The 16,089-nt window shown below is 50.8% G+C and overlaps 1 protein-coding gene across 1 annotated transcript; it reads left to right on the top strand.

Moving 5' to 3' along the window:
- The first annotated feature begins 817 nt into the window (after positions 1-817).
- On the top strand, positions 818-14,345 carry CUNH7orf26 (chromosome unknown C7orf26 homolog). The gene is made up of 6 exons (XM_031338622.1): positions 818-1,285; positions 1,787-2,008; positions 4,328-4,493; positions 8,077-8,601; positions 9,439-9,478; positions 13,549-14,345. Exons 1-6 carry the CDS (start codon positions 1,094-1,096, stop codon positions 13,748-13,750), a joined length of 1,347 nt encoding a protein of 448 aa, XP_031194482.1. The 5' UTR covers positions 818-1,093; the 3' UTR covers positions 13,751-14,345.
- Positions 14,346-16,089: the final 1,744 nt, after the last annotated feature.

The following is a 16,089-nucleotide window of genomic DNA, read 5'->3' as shown; positions in this document are numbered from 1 at the left end:
AACCAAATCCTCCCAGCCAAGGGCCTCCTACTCATTGTTGTACTTGTGAGCCACACGCAAGACTTTTCCATTCTGTTTAAAATCTCCAATCTTCCATGGGCGAAGGTGGTATACACCTTTGATCCCAGGGCTCAGGAGACAGAGGAATGTGGATCTCTGAGTTCAAGGCCAGCCTGGTCTATACAGTGAGTTCCAGGACAGCCAGTGCTACACTGATAAATCCTGTATCGAAAACACACACACACACACACACACACACACACACAAAAGAAAGAAAGAAAAGAAAAGAAAGAAGGAAAAAAGAATCTCCAATCTTCACCGACAGTTCAGTGCAGAGTGTAAATGATTGCCCATACATTGAATACAAATCCTGGGCTCGGAGTGTGGGGCTTGTAGGGTGGGAGAGTTTTCAGGAAGAGAGAAGGGAGCATGTGGGCTAAACCTTGTACTAAGATTCCCATAGTCCTCCTGGGCTTGGCTAGAGCATAGCAGTTAAGAGGGGCCAGGAGTCAGGAGAGAATTTGGAAACAGGGACCCTGGTACAGAAGGATCAGGGCGTGGGGATGCATACCAGCATCATTCGTCCTAGTAGTCCCCCTGGGGGTGCAATCAGAACATGTCCTGGTTGGAGGGAAGCACGAGAAGGCTTGCATACATGGTGCGGGCTCAGAACACCTCTGAGTGTCTGATAGGCAAGAAAGAACACCTCTGAAGCCTGAGAAACACTTGAGAAGACGGCGGGGCGGGGACTCGTGCTTGCCCGTGCCGGCTTCACCGCCAGGGGGCGCTCACGAGAGCGCGCGGCCGCAGCCCGAGCTTGGCCCCTGCGGGCCGCCGTCACCACCCCGGCTTTCCGCCGCCCGTTCGGCCGAGTGGCGTCGGCTCCCGCGGCTCTGGGCGGCGCCGCAGTCGGATCCCAGGATACCCGCTGGCCCGTGGCAGCGGCGGCGACGACGATGGTCCTCTGAGCGGGTCGGCGCCTGTTAGAGGCGGGCGGGCGCCGCGACCCTGCCCGCGTCCGGGCCCAGGCCGGTCGCGCCTCTTTGTCTCCCGGCGGAAGTGGAACTCGCGGCGGGGACAGGGCGGCCGCACCATGAGCGACATCCGCCACTCGCTGCTGCGGCGCGACGCGCTGAGCGCCGCCAAGGAGGTGCTGTACCACCTGGACATCTACTTCAGCAGCCAGCTACAGAGCGCGCCGCTGCCCATCGTGGACAAGGGCTCCGTGGAGCTGCTGGAAGAGTTCGTGTTCCAGGTGCCCAAGGAACGCGGCGCGCAGCCCAAGGTGCTCGCCCCTGCCGTGCCCTCGCTCGGTGACAGGCGCTCGCCCCGAGGTCTCGCTCCTCTTTCAGCCCCCGGCCCTGCAGTCCAGCGGCGTTGCTCAGCCGCGTGCCCGTTTCGCAGGCGTGTGACAGTCGCCCACCAATGATCCTGGTGGTGGCTGTGGGAATTGGCTACTTAACATCCTCCTGGGATGTTGCTCAACTAGATGCAGGGCTTTTTCCTTTGCTTATTCGTAGGGTTAAGTCCTTGGGGGCTTAGGCTTCAGAAAGGTGAAAAAGTAAACCCTGGGAAAAAGAACAGATTTTTTTTTTTCTTTTTGAGACACTATCTCACTATGTACCGTGTATCTCGGGCCAATCTGGAACTCAAGATTCTCTAGTCTCAGCCTCGTGTTTGCTGGGATTCCAAGCACCCACTTCCCTAATCCTTTACTGTGGAAGCTAAGGGGCAGGTGTAGGCCCTCTTCTCTCACAGCTTCTCTTCCGGGTTTTGTTTTTTACAGAGACTGAATTCGCTCCAGGAGCTCCAGCTTCTTGAAATCATGTGCAGTTATTTCCAGGAGCAAAGCAAGGACTCTGTGCGGCAGATCATTTTCTCCTCCCTTTTCAGCCCCCAAGGGAACAAAGCCGACGACAGCCGAATGAGCTTGTTGGGAAAGCTGGTCTCCATGGCCGTGGCCGTGTGTCGGATCCCTGTGTTGGAATGTGCAGCCTCCTGGCTCCAGGTACTGCTCTCGAAATAACATTACTTCCCACAGTCTCCATAGACAGGATAACAAGAGTTTGGATGTAACTGGATGTCCATAGAGGTCTCTTACACACTGTGATGTCATCGATCATTGCTGCCTGGGTGCTACACCCAGTCCCATTCTTATGGAGCAAGCAATCTTTTTGTTTGTTTGATCTTTTTGAAACAAGGATTTGGTGTGTAGCCCAGGCTGGATTCAAACCTCATGACTCTTCTACCTGAGCCTCTTGAGGATTATAGGAGCCACTGTGTCTGGCTCTGGAATTGTATGTAGCCTTCTTGTGTACACAGTAGTAACTGGTTAGGGTTTGTTTTAGTTTGAAACAGATTCTGATTATGTAGCCCCGGCTGTCCTGGATCTCGAAATGTAGACCAGGCTGACCTTGAACTCAACCAAGACCCACTTGTCTCTGCCTCCCAAGTGTTTGCGATTAAAGGTATGTGCCATCACACCCAGTTTACTTAAAGTGTTTAGTTATTATTAATGTGCATGTATGATATGTGTGTGGTTGTCTGTGCCACAGCATATCTGTAGAGGTCTGAGGACAACTTTGTGAAGTCAGTTCACTACTTTCACCTTTTTAAAATTTTCCATTGTTTGAGACAGGGTTTCTCTGTGTAGCCCTGGCCGTCCTGGAACTCACTTTTTTAGACCAGGCTGGTCTCAAACTCAGAGATCTGCCTACCTCTGCCTCCCAAGTGCTGGGGTTAAAGGTGTGCTTCACCACCACCTGGCTTTCTTGGCTCCTTTTTATCTTAAAAATTTTAAATTATTTACTAACTTGTAATTGTTTTGAATGGGGATGTTCTTCCTGTATGTGTGTCTGTGTACCACCTGTGTGCTTGGTGCTCATCATGGAGGCTGGAAGCTGGCTTTTGATCCCTGGAACCAGAGTTACAGATGGTTGTGAGCCACCATGTGGGTGCTGGGAATTGAACTTGGGTCCTCTGGGAGAGCAACCAATGCCCCTAACCACTGAGGCATCTCTCTAGGCCCCCACTTCTTTTGTCTTTATGTAGTTACAGAGTTTTCTCTCAGGTTGTCAGGCTTGTGGGGCAAGAGCTTTATTGGTCAAATCACCCACCATTCCCCCATTTTGCATCTTACCGTATAACCTTTATTGGTATGGAATTCATTCTGTAGACCAGGCTGGCCTCTAACTCACAAAGGTCTGCCTACCTCTGCCTCCCCACATTAAAGGTTTGTGACACCACACCCAGCCTTAAATAATTTTTTGATAAAGAAAAAAAAGGTCTCATCTTCAGAATAAATGGAAAACCTATTTCTTTTTCTTCTTCATCTTTTTTTTTCTCCCCCGAGGCAGGGTTTCTCTGTGTAGCCCTAGCTGTCCTGGAACTCACTCTGCAGACCAGGCTGTCCTCGAACTCAGAAATCCGCCTGCCTCTGCCTCCCAAGTACTGGGATTAAAGGCGTGCACCACCACGCCCCGTGGAAAGTCTATTTCTTAGGCAAAAATGGTTGGATTTTAAAAAACAGTATGCAGAGGGAAGGAGAGATAGCTTCATGGTTAAGAGACATACTGCTCATACAAGCAACCTAAATTCAGGTCTTAGCACCCATATCCAGCTTCCAAGTGCCTATAACTCCAGCTCCTGGGGATCCATTCCCCACTCTGTCCTCCTTGAATGCCAGTACTCGCATGTATGGACCTACTCAGAGATACACAGGTCTATGCACCGTTTAAAATAAAATCTTAAGAAAAACAAGTTTAGCTCTATAGCTTAGGCCAGCCTACAACTCATGGTCCTTTTGCCTCAGGCTTCCTAGTGCTGACTCCGAGGCTTGAACTACCACGCCCGGCTGTAGCAAACATTTTATCTTGTGATAATTAACAAACTCTTCCAAACCTCACAGTGGTAGTAACGGGTAATTTTGATGTATGGTGTCCTACAGAAACTGTCATTTCCTCAACAGTGATCTTACCAAAGTCACTCTTGACCAAGACAGGCAGAAGGTTTATGTAAATATCCCACCTTTGCCTGCGGCATGGTCCCTGTTTCAAGAACTCACCTCTGCCCTCTAGTGCTGGAGTGTAGGCTAGCAGGCTGGTAAGCTTGGCCATCCGGTGGAGCCGAGCTCACCTGAGGCTGGGAAATGGCCCTGGACGTGTTCCATGGGCTTAGATGATGAGAACCTGCTCCAAGGGGGTCTGTTAGCAGGTCTCCCCAAGCCCCGAGGTGGCACTGTCCACTTGGGTGGTCCTCACTGTTTATATGCAGCTGTTACCTGCTAGCTCAGGGTTCCTCAGTGATTTGGACTGTGGCTTTTTCCCAGCGGACGCCTGTGGTCTACTGCGTGAGGCTTGCCAGGGCCCTTGTGGATGACTACTGCTGTTTGGTGCCAGGCTCTGTTCAGACACTGAAGCAGATCTTTAGTGCCAGTCCTCGGTTCTGCTGCCAGTTTATAACGTCCGTGACTGCGCTCTATGACCTGTCATCAGGTGAGTGTCCAGCAGGCTGTTTCTCTCGAAGCAGCTTCTGGTGAACTCCAGCTTTGTGTACTTTATCTTTTTTGCGGGGGTAGAACCCAGAGCTGCAAGCATGGCTAGGCAAACATTCTACCCTGGAACCACATCCCATGCACCAGTGACTACATTGGATTTTGTTTTGTTTTATTTTGTGTGTGCGTGCATGCATACAGTGAGCATGTGAGTCACGTGTGCAGTGCCCACAGAGGCCCTTGGAGCTGGAGTCACAGATGGTCCAACCGTGGGAACTGAACTCAGGTGAAGAGCAGCGAGTGCTCGCCCCCACTCTCCAGATCCTTGCCGCTGACTCCTAATTGCAAAGCCTAAATGTACGCATCTCAATCTTTGCCATTTGCTAAAAGCGGCTTTGTTCAATTCTTCACAGTTGTTTGGGTCTGGATTGTGTTAATAAGAGCGTTAGAAAACCAGGTACAGGTCCTTTTCAATAGACATGTGACTGCCTCTCCACAAGATTTATTCTGAATTATGTCCATGGGGGGGGGGGCGGGGTATGACAGGTAACTGGGTGCCCAAGAAAGCTAGAATTGAGTTTCCAATCCCTTGAAGGTGAAGGCACAGGCAGTTGTGAGCTGCCCAGTGTGGGAGCTGGGAACCAAGCACAAGTCCTCTGAAAGAACAGCAAGTGGTCTTCTGTCTGTCTGTCCGTCCATTCATCCATCCATCCATCCATCCATCTATCTTTAAGTTTCTTCTTTCTCCTCCTTCTCTCTGTCTTAGTTAGGGTTTTACTGCTGTGAACAGACACCATGACCAAGGCAAGCCTTATAAAGGACAACATTTGGGGCTGGTTCAGTCCAGTATCATTAAGGTGGGAACGTGGCCGATTCCAGGCAGGCGTGATGTAGGAGGAGTTGAGAGTTCTACATCTTCATCTCAAGGCTGCTAGCAGAATACTGACTTCCAGGCAACTAGGACAAGGGTATTTAAGCTCACACCTACAGTGATACACCTACTCCACACTTCCTAGGGGTGTTGCTCCCTGGGTCAAGCATATACAAACCATCATCTTACTCTCCTCTTCCTCCTCTTTCCCCTTCCTCCTCTTCTTCTTCCTCTCTTTTCCTTGTTTTCTTCCCATGTGTGGCCTCTTTGCCTGCATGTATATCTGTGCACCACATGAATGACTGGTATCCATGGAGGCCAGAAGAAGGTGTTGGATGCCCTAGGACTGTAATTATAGACAGTGTGAGCCATGTGCGGGTGCTGGGGCATTAAATACAGGTCTTCTGGAAGGACAGCCAGGAAGTAGGTGCCAGAGAAGACACAGATGTGGAAGGACTTGCGCAGAAAGCCTTGCTCATTGATACTGTCCTGGGAACATGCCCGTTAGGGAGGGAATGGGTAGCGAAGCCCAGCTGTGGAGGCCTGAGCCCCTGCTCTGGTTAACCACAGTCAGTGTCTTATGGCTTAGGCAGTTTTCCCATAAAGGGAAGGTGTTTGTGTTGCTTTCTATGTGAAGCTTGGAGTCTGCTCTTGTGCTCTGGGTTCAGTCTCCTCCCTCTGTCCTCTGCCCTAGCTGCCCTGAGGCTGACGGACAGTTAGTGTCTTGTCCTGATCTGATAGCTCAGGCAGCAGTTTGAGAGTCTTTGGGAACATTTCTATTTCCTGTTCCACCACAGCCCCGTTGGTTATGTGTTTGTCCCCCATCTTACCATTTTTATTGGGCATAGCCTTTGCGGCTCTCAGGCTGAAAGGGTGCTTCCATTGTTAGAAGCGCTCGTTGCTTCTACAGAGGACTGAGTTGCATGCATGTAGCGCATATACATACATGTAGGCAAAACGAGTTCAAGAACACAGGTCTCCTCTGTGGGAATGGAGAATTCAGTCACTAAGCACATGTCACGTGTGTGCCCAGGGCATAAACGCACACCCTCACCTGAATGCATGCATGCTTCCTTTAGGCCACGGCAGGTGCCTCCACCAAGGCCTGGGCAAGTGCTAGGAACGTGGAGGGCAGAAACTCCTTAGGGAATTGAGGGGACAGATACAGGATTGCCACAGGGGGGTAGACCACAGCTGCTGCCTGCTGCAGGGAGTGGGAGGGGGTTGGGGGGCAGTGTTGTCAGGACAATTGGAGATGGTCTCCCAGAGGAAGAAAGCCTGGGACCCTTATTCCAGGAGAGGGAGTGCATGCCTTGCTTCCCAAGTCCTTCTCGGACGCGCTTGAGCCAAGGCCTTGCTCTCCCAGGAGCTGAGCTGAGAGGACGTAGCCTCAGGAAGGAGGCTGGGCCATATATATAGCCTGAGCATATTCCTTTGATCCCAAATTGGGCAGTGTAGCTTGGTGACATACGAGCCAGGCAAAAGTCAGAGATGAGCCCACCACCTGTTGGTTTTGTTTTATTTGTTGTTTTAGGTTTTTTGGTTTTTTTTGTGTGTGTTTTGTTTGTTTGTGTTGTTGTTATTGTTGTTTGAGACAGAGTTTCTTGGTATAACAGCCCTGGCTCTCCTGGACTCACTTTGTAGACCAGGCTATCCTTGAACTGACAGATCCTTCTGCTCCTGCCTGCTGAGTGCTGGTATCAGAGGCGTGTGCCACCACACCCGGCTCCACCACCTATTTCTAATGAGTTCTGAGAAAGGACTCTGAGGTGGCGTGTGGATTAAGTATATTGGTCTGTATAAAGGACAGGGACCAGCACCTGACACACAGTAGGCCCAGAGTTAGTGGTAGTTTCTGCCCTTGTTAGTGCTTTTCTGGAGTCACACTGGTGCTTACACAAGGGTTCCAGCTTTGGGGCTGCTGATGGATGACTATCAGTACTCCACGCTGCTCCCTGAAGGTCACTGTGGCTGTCACTGTACTGCGGAGGAGATACTGGCTCTAGGGAGGGAACCTCCACCCAGACAAGGGCCAGTACACCAGTAGTTTTGAGCTAGGGGCTAGAGAGATAGCTCATTGCATAGAACAGCAGCTCTCAACCTGCGGGCTGCAATCCCTTTGGTAAACCCCTATCCAAAAATATTTACATTACAGTTCATAACAACACCAAAATTACGGTTATGAAGTGAAAATAATGTTATGGTTTGGCATCACCATAACATGAGGAGCTGTATTAAAGGGTCATGGTATTAGGAAGGTTGAGAACCATGTGCAGAAGCATGTGCCATATGACATGAAACTTGAGTTCAATCCCTGGGACCCATGTATAAGTGGAAAGAGAAGGGACTCCTGCAGGTTGTCCTCCGACCTCTACATATGCACGCGCGTGTGCACACACACACACCACAAATTAAATAAGTAAGTGTGTGTAGGGGTGGAAGTGTTGGAGTTCAAGGGAATTGTTAAGTTACTGAAGTGGTTTTATTTTTACTTGTTTTCTTCTGAGCCTTGGCTTTGGCAGTAGGGTCCTGAACACTGGGGCCAGGACATCGATCATGGAGCAGATGTCGGAAAGGAGATAGGATGTGACTTGGGCAGTAGGCATCTGAGTGCCAGACATGAAGGCTGTCAACTCAGGGGCCCATCCCCCACCGTCCACTCTGCTCCTGTCTCCGAGGCTAGATCCACTCCTGACTGCATGTCTCTTTGCAGATGACCTCATCCCACCTTTGGACTTGCTTGAAATGATTGTCAGCTGGATTTTCGAGGACCCGAGGCTGATTCTTATCACGTTTTTAAATACTCCCATCGCCGCCAACCTGCCCATAGGATTTTTAGAGCTCACGCCCCTCATTGGGCTGATCCGGTGGTGTGTGAAGGCCCCTCTGGCCTACAAAAGGAAGAAGCCTTGCTTGTCCAATGGCCACGTCAATCACAAGGTTGCCAAGGACTCAGGCACGGGCACAGACAGAGACTCACACCTGCTGTACTCAAAGCTCCACCTGAGCGTCCTGCAGGTCCTTATGACGCTCCAGCTACACCTGACTGAGAAGAATCTGTACGGACGCTTGGGGCTCATCCTGTTTGACCACATGGTCCCGCTTGTAGAGGAGATCAACAGACTAGCAGATGAACTGAACCCCCTCAATGCCTCCCAGGAGATCGAGCTTGCCCTGGACCGCTTGGCCCAGGCCTTGCAGGTGGCCATGACATCGGGGGCCCTGCTGTGCACAAGGGGTAAGTGCTGAACCCGTGACCCCATGTTGTAGGCAGAAAGGACAGGGGATTCCAGATGGATACTGCCTTTGATTCTTTAGGGACTTGCTCCCTATCCCCGTGACTATAAGGGAGGTTGGTGGAAAGCCCTAGAATGTCCCCCAGAGTCACCCTCATGGGTCCTACTGTGCTCTAGATGAGACATCTGGATATTACCTGGTTCTTTCCACACAGGGCGGCTAGAGTACACGGAGCTTTTCAACTGTAGGACTAAGATTTTGGGGTGTGTGTGGGGTGAATCTTGCTTTGTATAGCCCAGGCTAGCCTGAAACTCATAGCAGTTTTTCTGCCTCTGTACCTGAGTGGTTATGGGAGTGAGCCACCATGCTTGGATATATTCACTGTCTGACTTCCTCTTTTTTGGGGGGGGGGAGGCTGGTGGCCAGTACTAGAGATTGAGCTAGGGCCTTTATCTAGCTCTATTGAGCTAGTGAGCTCTCTATCATGGAGCTACAGCACCAGCCCTGCATTTGCTGTCTAATGCACTGTTGGCCTGTGTCCCCAGTGGAGAGTTGCCATTGATGAGTCCCCCCATTTTACCCTGGGTATTTGATTACTGAGTAAGAGCCCTGACTTGTGGCTTTTTCCTAGACACTCAGCAGATTGTTAGTAGGGCCACCTCCTTTCCAAGTGGCTTCTTCTGTTTCCAGTTTGTTTTTATTTTAAGTGAAAACTGCCATTCAGGAGAATCCAGTTTCTAAGGAGGCTGGGAGCTTGCTGCAGCAGACTGATCAGCAGTCTTGCTGAGAACCTCAAACCCAGGTCTCCCAGTCTAATCTCATGTCTCCTTAATTACAGATGACCTGAGAACCTTGTGCTCCCGGCTACCCCATAACAAGTAGGTGTTCCTACCTCCAACTGGGTTGACGTTGCCAGGGCAGGGTGGGAATGCAGGAGGCAGAGCGGGCAAGACACCTTGTCCCTGGGGAAAGCTGGTCTGCGGGTGGCCGAGTATTCCCTGATGAGCTTTCTGCAGGGTTAGATTAGCCCTGGGAAAAGCAGGGGCTCAAGACAGCCCTCTCGCAGGAGTGGGAGAGACTACAGCGCTCTCCCAGTGTCACTCACAGCTGCTAAATCAGTGTGCTTCTGTTAGAGCAGTGCTTGGCCTTGGTGTCTCCTGTGAGCTGTCCCTCTCAGAACCTGGACATTGCACCTCTGTGACTCTCCCTAGACGTGAAGCCAAGATCTTCTGTATGTGCTGGGGGTGGTGTGTCCTCACACTGCGGTGACTCAAAGAGCCCAGTGTGCTGCTCCTACCTATGCATGGCTTTCCTCAGCAGGCACTTGGCTTTGGAGTTGTGATGATATTTGGGCAGTCTCTGTGTGTGTCTCTGGGACTCAGTTTCCCTTTGGGGGTGGCAGTGATGTCTGCCTCATAGTGTGTCTCATGGGAGCTGCTGCCCCTTTCAGAATGTGAGCATTCCAGTTCTGTGACTCTGTCCTTAGAAGCAAAGCCAAAAGGTCTGTGCATGACAGTCTCATACAGATCACAGGGAGCATGGTGGCCCTCAATCCCAGGTGCAGGGACTGGTCAGCAACCGTCATCCTTTAGAAGAGAGGGCTGCATAACTGCTCAAGATGGAAACTGTGGCTGGGAGTTGGCTCAGCTGGCAGAAACACTTAATGCACAAACAAGGGGAGCTAAATTCTCAGGACCCACATTAAAAAAGCCAACTTGTAGCACGCAAGTTATCTGTAATTCCCAATTCTCCTGTAGCAAGAGTGGAGATAGAGACAGGAAACTCCCTGACAGCTCACAGGGCAGCTAGCCTGGAAGACAGTGAAAAACAGTTGAGACTCCAGCTCAGGCCAGGTGGAAGGTGAGAGCTGATATCTGAGGTTGTCCTCTGACCTCCATGTTTGCCGTGGCACACGTATGTCCACATTCACATACATGAGTATCCATATGTATCTGCATGATTCACGTGTACATGTGCATCATATACACCCACACAGATAGTAATTGTGACTGCTGAGCAAGGTGCTGTTTTCACTTGAAGCCAGACTTGTGAACGGGGGCGGGTTTACAGCAGTGGTAAGGTGTGAACAGGGCAAGCTTACAGCAGTGGTGAGGTGTGAACAGGGCAAGCTTATAGCAGTGGTGAGGTATGAATAGGGCAGGCTTACAGCAGTGGTAAGGTGTGAACAGGGCAAGCTTACAGCAGTGGTGAGGTGTGAACAGGGCAAGCTTATAGCAGTGGTGAGGTATGAACAGGGCAGGCTTACAGCAGTGGTAAGGTGCTGGTAAGACTGCTGGTCTTCGTTCATTTGTTATTGGGTCCTGGGTCACTTGATCCTGTCACTTTTTACTGGGTCCCAGGACTGGTGCTGGCAGGCAGCCTGGATAAGGAGCTAGGCATCTTAGCTGTACCGGTTGTCATAGCCACCAGCATCTGGTTCCTGGCTCTGCCACACTAGCCAGTCTGGGCAGGAGCTGGCACGTCAGCTGAGTGCTGCTTCATTGCAAGTTGAGAGAGGGTGGTCTGTGCCATAGTGCGGCCCTGTCACCCAGTCTTGTACTCTCAAGTTCCCATGGGAAAGTGGCTGAGTGTCTGGCCCAGTGGTGGAGTGGGAGAGGTACTGGCAGAATACTTAAGTCACCTGCAGTGGCTGGAGCGCTGTTCAGGGCCCACTTCTCCTTTTCTGGCTACCAGACCATTGCATTTCACTGTGGACACTGTGAGTTCTAACTTTCCCACCAGACTGGGAACTTCTGGAAATGCTAACTCTCTGGTAGGGTATGGCCTCTGTAGTGCTTGGTAGGCTTATTGACTTTTCCCCTTTTCTTCCCTTACCTCCTTTCTTTCTCTTTCTCTTTCTCTCTCTCTCTCTTTCTTTCTTTTGAGAGAGAAGGAAGGAGAGAGAGGAGAGAGGGAGGTGTCTGGCCATGTAGGCCAGGCTGACCTTAAATTCACCTGGTTTATAAATGTTTTGATTGAGCTTCTTACCCAGAGATTTTGGTTGGTTGGTTGGTTTTGTTGGTTTTCCGAGACAGGGTTTCTCTGTGTAGCCCTGGATGTCCTGGAACTCACTCTGTAGACCAGGTTAGTCTCAAACCCAGAGATCCACCTGCCCCTGCCTCCTGAGTGCTGGGATTAAAGGTGTGTACTACCACTCAGAGTTATTTTAACAAAAAGAAAATGTGTTATAAATGAAAATACCTCAGAGAGTCTCACGAGATGGCCCAGCAGTTCAGAGCACTTGTTGCTCTTGCAGAGGACCTGATTGGATTCCTAGCACTCAAGTGACAGCTCACAACTGACTCTAATGCCCCTTCTGAGGATCTGCCCCACACCTCCTCTGGCCTCCTGTGCACTGGAGGCATGTGGTACACAGATAGACATGCAGGCAGAACATCCTTACACATGAAACAAAAGTAGATGTGTGTAGGGATTTGTTGTTTGTTTTTTGAAAGGGCCTCGGAGAGGCTTTGGCCCCTTAACTCCGCCCATTCTCTCCATGGCTACAGTGACTGTCTGAGGTCTCCTGGGAGTTTTGAGTTCCCTGTGCTGCTGCCACAGGAGGGTCTGTGACAATCCCTCCCCTGCTCTAGGGAAGCTCAAGACAGTGTCCAAAGAGCAGCAGGGTCCACGTTAGGGCAGGCTGTCACTGGGTACAGCTGCATCATAGTCAGCGTGCAGGGAGGGGCAGCATGGTGGAACTGGGTGTCAGGAAGGCTGGATTTGGTGATGAAAGGGCAGTCTCCAGGCTCATGGCCAGGCTGAGCTTCAGTGAGTAGAGAGCTGTGTCTGCAGCAGAGACCTAAGCAGGGAGGCTGTGTCCTCAGTGTGGACAGCCAGGCAGACTTAGGGAAGGTGGTCGCACTGAGCTTGAGAGCAGGAGGTTCTGATCCTGCTGCCAGCTGGGACCTCAGACACGGTACCTCAGAGCAGCACTGAACTCAGGACAGGGCATTCAGACTGTGGAGGCTATAGAAAGGAAGGGAGAAGAGGTTCTGGTGAGGGTCACCATAGAGTCTCGGGGTCTGGGTAGTGAGGGTGTGGCTCTGGCATCTTACTTCCTTAGATCTTGGTTGTGGGGCTTATGTATGGAATGCAGTTGGAATTCAATTAGAATTGACATTTTCCTGATGGCCAAGATGTTGTCCTGAGGCAGTGTGGTGAATGGATAAGGCCCAGGATGGCTTGGAGGCTGTCTTAGTTGGGGTTTCTGTTGTGTGAAACACCAGGACCAAAGCAACCTGGGGAGGAAAGGATTTATTTGACTTTCGTCAGAGCAGGAACACAAGCAGAGCAGGAACCCGAGGCAGGAACTGACTCAGAGGTCATGGAGGGATGCTGCTACCTGCCTTGCTCCCTTTGGCTTGCTCAGCCTGCTTTCTTATAGAACCCAGGACCACCAGCCCAGGGATAGCACTGCCCACAATGGAATGGGTCCTCCCCCCATCAATCACGAATTAAGAAAATGCTCAACAGCTGGATATTATGGAAGCATTTTTTTGATTGAGGTTCCTTCCTTTCAGATAACTCTAGCTTCTGTTAAGTTGACATAAAACTAGAGACCAACCTCTGTGAACCTCGAGTTCTGAGGGCTTAGGGTTCCGGATGCCACATGGAGAATTTCACATGGTCCATGGTTCCAAGCGTATCCACCCATCCTTGGTGGGATTGCAGCTTTGTCCCTATAGCTCCTTTTCTCTCGGTCCTGGGCTAGGTCATGCTAACTATCATTCCCTTCTCCAGTCTCCTGTGCTCCAGGTTTACCTCCCAGGAGCCCCTGACTCAGGAGGTGTGAGGCACCAGGTACATAGGGACAGTGGGACAGAGCAGCTTCTGGAGGGTTGGGATGACAGGCATGTGCTGTCAGGCTTGTAGCATTTGGGAGAACAGGCCAAGTGGAGCACTGGGCTTAAGGCCTCGGTCCTAATCTCTCTCCTTGTGTTTGCAGCCTGCTCCAGCTTGTGATCTCGGGCCCAGTGCAGCAGTCGCCACACACCGCTCTTCCCCCTGGGTTCTACCCACATATCCATACTCCCCCGCTGGCCTATGGGGCTGTGCCAGCCCATCCAGCTGCCCACCCAGCCCTGCCCACGCACCCAGGGCACACCTTCATCTCAGGTGTGACCTTCCCGTTCAGGCCCATCCGCTAGGCTGGCCCCTCTGAGCCAAGCCGCCAGGCAGCTGTGTGCCTTGCACCTGGGCCAAGGAAGCCCTTGGAGAGAGGGGTGCTGGCCCCGTGGACAAAGACCCCTGGGAGGCAGCAGGTGGTCCCTCCAGCTGGCAGAACCATCTTGGTACTGATGTCCCAAGTTGCTGTTGCCAGGATGCCTCCTACCTGGTCATATTAAATATCCAGATTGGATGATGAAAGCGAGTGGGCTCCGCCCTCTGCAGAGAGTGCTGCAGGTGTTTTTAGATATGCCAGTCCATGAGTGACAGTTGTCACGCAGATACTCTCAGCTCGCCACCAGGGCATGCTGGTGGGTAAGCCGCCGCCTGCAGGTCCGTTTGCCCTGCCTCAGGAATGTGAAGTGTCTCTGCCACCAACACCGGTTTTCTGCAGCTCCATGAGCTCAGAATGCAGAGGGTGAGACCCAGCTCGTATGCAGCACTGGGCACTGCTCAGGGACACCTGTTGGGATTCCCCATCACCTTGGAAAGGATCTGTGTCTTATTGGGGGGGGTGGGTAATCTCTAAATTTTCCTTTCATGTGTTCAAAATAAATTTTTTTCTAAACAGTTTCATAGGTGTTATGGGATTTTCATTTTGTGGTGCTGAGATTCAAACCCATGGCATTGCACATACTGAGCTGGTGTGTCTCTAGTGAGCTACACCCCAGCCCTATGGAACATCTTTAATTAAATTTTAAGGATTTGATGTGTATGGATTTCATGTGCAAGTATGCCTATGTACCATGCATGTACAGTGCCCTTAGAGGCCCGTGGTTGTGTATCTCCGTGTGGGTGCTAGGAACTGAACCCAGGGACTTCAACTTTCCACTTTATACTGTTGAGACATGCTGTCATTCTGATCCCGTGGCTTGCTCTTTGATTATATTGTGTTATTTGTGTGCACATGCAAATTTGCATGCTACCCTGCACATGTGTGGGTCAACTTGGGGAGTCACTTGGGTCATCACACTTGGCTACAAGCTGCTTGGTTACAAACTGCTTGGCTGCAAGCACTTGGCTTGCTGTTTCAAGCTTCAGCAAGCCTGTCGCCACCCACACTGTACTGGGGTTACAGGTGCACAAGTGGTCAAGCTGAGCCCCTCTCGCAGGTTCTGGGCAGGGTTTTGGGCTCTGCCCAAACTGAACCTGTAGACTGCTTCCGTCCTGTGGTCAGTCCTCTCTCAGGTACCAGGGATGGTACTGAGGACACCCCAGGACATTGTTGGAAGGGATAGGCTTGTATTCCAACTAACTTTAAGGAAGGGACATTCACACCCCTCTGCCTATTAGAAATGATAGATGTTAAGAGCAAACAGCAAAGCAGGACAGGATTAAATGAAGAGTGAAGAAATGGAATCTCGAAGACTAAGAACTGGAAGACAGCGCTAAACCAGGCAGCTTAGGAAAACTGTGCGTGCGTGCATGTGTGTGTGTGTGTGTGTGTGTGTAGATCAGAGAACATCTTGTGGGCATCAAGTGGATTCCAAGGATAAAACTCAGGTCTCCCAACCTGGTGACAAGCAATATAACACTGTGCCATCCTCCTGACCCCCCGTGTTTGCTTTTTAAGGACAGTTTGAGCTGGAATTGACATACCCAGTTGATCCATTTGAATGTACACTGTAGTGGTCCCTTCTGTATCCCCACATGGCTATGCCAGCATCACCTGCTTTAGAATCTCAGTATCCCCCAAAGATATCCATTACCTCAGCTCTTAACTCCCTTCCCCCCACACACACGCCCAAGCTTGGGCAGCCCCCATCTCCTTTTTCTCTATGGATTTACCTTTTATGGAAACTTCATATCTGTGGACCAGTGCAGAATGTGGCCTTGTGTCTGGCTTCCTTTAGTGTGGGGTTTTCAGGGGGTTTTGTTTTGTGTCTGTTGTTTTTGCCTGCTTATATGTCCATTCACCATGTGTGTGCATGCAATGCCCTCAGAGGCCAGAAGAGGGCACCAGATCCTCTGCAACTGGAGTTACAGGTTGGTGTGAGTCACCTAACTCGGGTCCTGAGAATCTGAACTTGAATGTCTTGCATGAGTAGCATGTGTTTTAACTACAGAACCATCCTTCCAGTATCTATCATTCATTTACTTAGAGAAGAAGAGTTCTCACTGTGTAGCCCTGGATGGCGCAGAACTCATAGATACCTGCCTGCCCTGCCTCCCAAGTTCAGAGACTAAGTGTGCAACTATATCTAGTAAAAGAGTATAATTTCAATGTTTTAATTATGCATATATGTGTGTGTGTGGATTTGTGCAAGTGAATGCAGTGTTTGCAGAGGTCAGAAGATGTCAGATTCCCTGGAGCTGGAAG

Source organism: Mastomys coucha, unplaced genomic scaffold (assembly GCF_008632895.1).
Source record: "Mastomys coucha isolate ucsf_1 unplaced genomic scaffold, UCSF_Mcou_1 pScaffold22, whole genome shotgun sequence".
NCBI classification, from domain to species: Eukaryota; Metazoa; Chordata; class Mammalia; order Rodentia; family Muridae; genus Mastomys; species Mastomys coucha.
The sequence above is the reverse complement of the archived record's forward strand: the minus strand, read 5'-3'. Positions and strand labels throughout refer to the sequence as shown.